Source organism: Pediculus humanus, genomic scaffold (genome assembly GCF_000006295.1).
Source record: "Pediculus humanus corporis 1103172107635 genomic scaffold, whole genome shotgun sequence".
In the NCBI taxonomy this organism is placed as follows: Eukaryota; Metazoa; Arthropoda; class Insecta; order Psocodea; family Pediculidae; genus Pediculus; species Pediculus humanus.
Window position 1 is genome coordinate 62376 of NW_002987248.1, and position 2500 is coordinate 64875.

Here is a 2500-nt window from a genome sequence, read left to right on the forward strand (position 1 = left end):
TATAAAGAGAGAGAGAGAGAGAGAGAGAGAGAGAGAGAGAGAGAGAGAGAGAGAGAGAGAGAGAGAGATAGGACAGGAAGAGAGAAAGAAAAGACGCAGAGGGAATGAAACTAGGAGAATGAGAAAAAGATCAGAGACAAAAGGAGAGGGAAAAGGGGGAGAAAGAGAAAGAGAGAGAAAAGACATAGACAGAAGGAGAAGAGGTTAGAGAGAGAGGACATAGGAATAGAGAGAAAGAAAAAACAGAGAAGAAAGAGAGAAGAGGAAGAAAAGAAACACAAAAACAAACTGATAGAGAGAGAGAGAATGAATACATAGAAAGAAAAAAGGCAAAAACAGGAAAAGAGACAGAGACAGAAAAATAAAGAGAGAGAGAGAGAGAGAGACAGAGAGAGAGATTCGCCACTCGAAAAAAATAATATATAAAACGATTTTTGTTTTTTTACATATCAACGACCCATAACGACGAATCTTTTACTATTATTATTATTATTATTATAATTAATAATTAAAAAGTTTTTTTTTTTTTTTTTCAATAAAAAACGAAATTTTTTTTCATCAATGAAACCTAAACGTCGGTTAATAATAATAATAATAATAATAATAATAATAATAATTTTTTTGAAAAAAAATAAAATTCAACGATCGTCGTAAACGTTCATGACTCGACAATGACATTGCGCATTGCCATTTTTTAATTTTTTTTTATATTTTTTTATTCTCAATAATAATCCCACTTTTGAAAAAAAAAAAACGCATTCATTCATTCATTCATTCATTCATTCACTCATTCACGATCATTCATTGTGTGTGCCTTTTCATTTTTTCCTTTCTCTCTCTCTTTCTCTCTTATATTTTCGAGTACGTAACATAAACTTTTACTTAACAAAACAAAAAAAAAAAATTCCTCTCGGCTCCATTTTGTTTTTTTTTTTTTTTTCAATTCGATATTGTTAAAAAAAAAATTTATTATTATTATTATTATTATTATTATTATTATTATTATTATTTATTTATTTATAAAAGACGGACGGTTTCGTTTTGTAAGAGAAAAAAAAATAATGTCTCACGACTTAACAATTTAAATCTTAAACCCTCAATTATTTATTAAATGTCGACGACGACGACGATGATGACGATATTATAATAATACTCCGACAAAAATTTACAAAAAATTTTCTTTTAACTAAGAGGGGTGGAGGGGAGGGTGGGGGGGAGTGGTTTGAGGGGGAAACAAGTGTTAAGAAAAAAGTTATGAAAAAAAAAAAAATTATAAAAACAGTGTCAAACAAACGTCCTACCCCGAAAGAAAAAGGGGTGACTGTGTTTGTGTTAAATGCTTCCAAAAAAACGGAAATCGTTTGCTGGACCTCCCGCCCAACCGCACTGCCCTTTAAATTAACCCCATTTTTTATAAAGTTTTAGAAAAAAATAATAATAATGATAATGATAATTGATTCGAAAATTTATATTTTTTCAACTGGGCATTTAATCAAAAACCTTCGTCAAAAAAAAAAAAAAAAAAAAAAAAAAATTAATTTCAATGACGAGAAAAACTGGCCCCCCGCCATTTTTATTTTTATTAAATTTGATTTTCGTTTCCTTTTCCGCTCATCCCTCCCTCTCCCCACTTCGTTTTTATTTACGCACTCACGCACAAATCCTGCTGCGAACGAATTAAAAAATATATATTTAAGGTTCCATAAAAAAAAAAAACAAGTTTTTTTTTTACGCGCATTTAACTACCGCTCATGGAAATTATGAAAATGGCAAATTTGTTGTTTTTTTTTAATGGTCTTGAACGTGTTCGGCCTTAATCAAATTTACGATAATATTATTATTATTATTATTAATGGTTTATATTAAATGTCATCCATGTGTTTTCGGTGATCGTTATTATTATTATTATTGTATATTTTTACATCATCCACGTTTAAAATTTTTTTCTTTACCAGCGTTTCAATTGATTAAAATCGATACAGATCGATTAAATTTATTTATTGATTTGCGTCGTGATAATAATAATAATAATAATGAAAAGAAATTAATTAATTAATTTGATTTTCGTTTCAGTCTATAACGGAAGTATTTAGAGGAACATCGGATTCGGATTTACAAGAATGGAGTGCGGCCTTTTTGGATGTCAAACCTCAAGTCATCTTACACGATCGTTTGATGACGGATGCTGCATTGGGCACTGTACCAATAAAAACGGAACATTCCTACAGTTTAAATTCAGATGGAGATTCGAGTCCGGATTCTCCGATAAGTTTAGATCGAATCGACGGTGAGTTTTTACCTTTTTTTTTTTATTCATTAACAAAACAACTCATTTACTTTTACGAGAATGTCGTCTCATTAATTTAAAAAGCAACGAATTTTAGTTTTTTAATAAAAAAAAAAAAAAAAAAAAATGGCGACGCGATATCATATTAACGGTACAAGAAACAAAAAAAATTAAAATTTTCCAGTCAAGCCATCATCTTAAAATGTCCAAAAT

The 2500-nt window shown here is 29.4% G+C and overlaps 1 protein-coding gene across 1 annotated transcript in view; it reads left to right on the plus strand.

Moving 5' to 3' along the window:
* Positions 1-1791: 1791 nt before the first annotated feature.
* Positions 1792-2500, plus strand: part of Phum_PHUM261390 (Cyclic AMP-dependent transcription factor ATF-6 beta, putative) — a gene marked incomplete at both ends in the record, with an annotated part of 7504 nt that continues 6795 nt past the window's right edge. Inside the window, 2 exons of the mRNA XM_002426537.1 lie at positions 1792-1803; positions 2074-2287. Coding sequence (XP_002426582.1) covers positions 1792-1803; positions 2074-2287 — 226 coding nt within the window. The remainder of the gene's footprint in view (positions 1804-2073; positions 2288-2500) is intronic.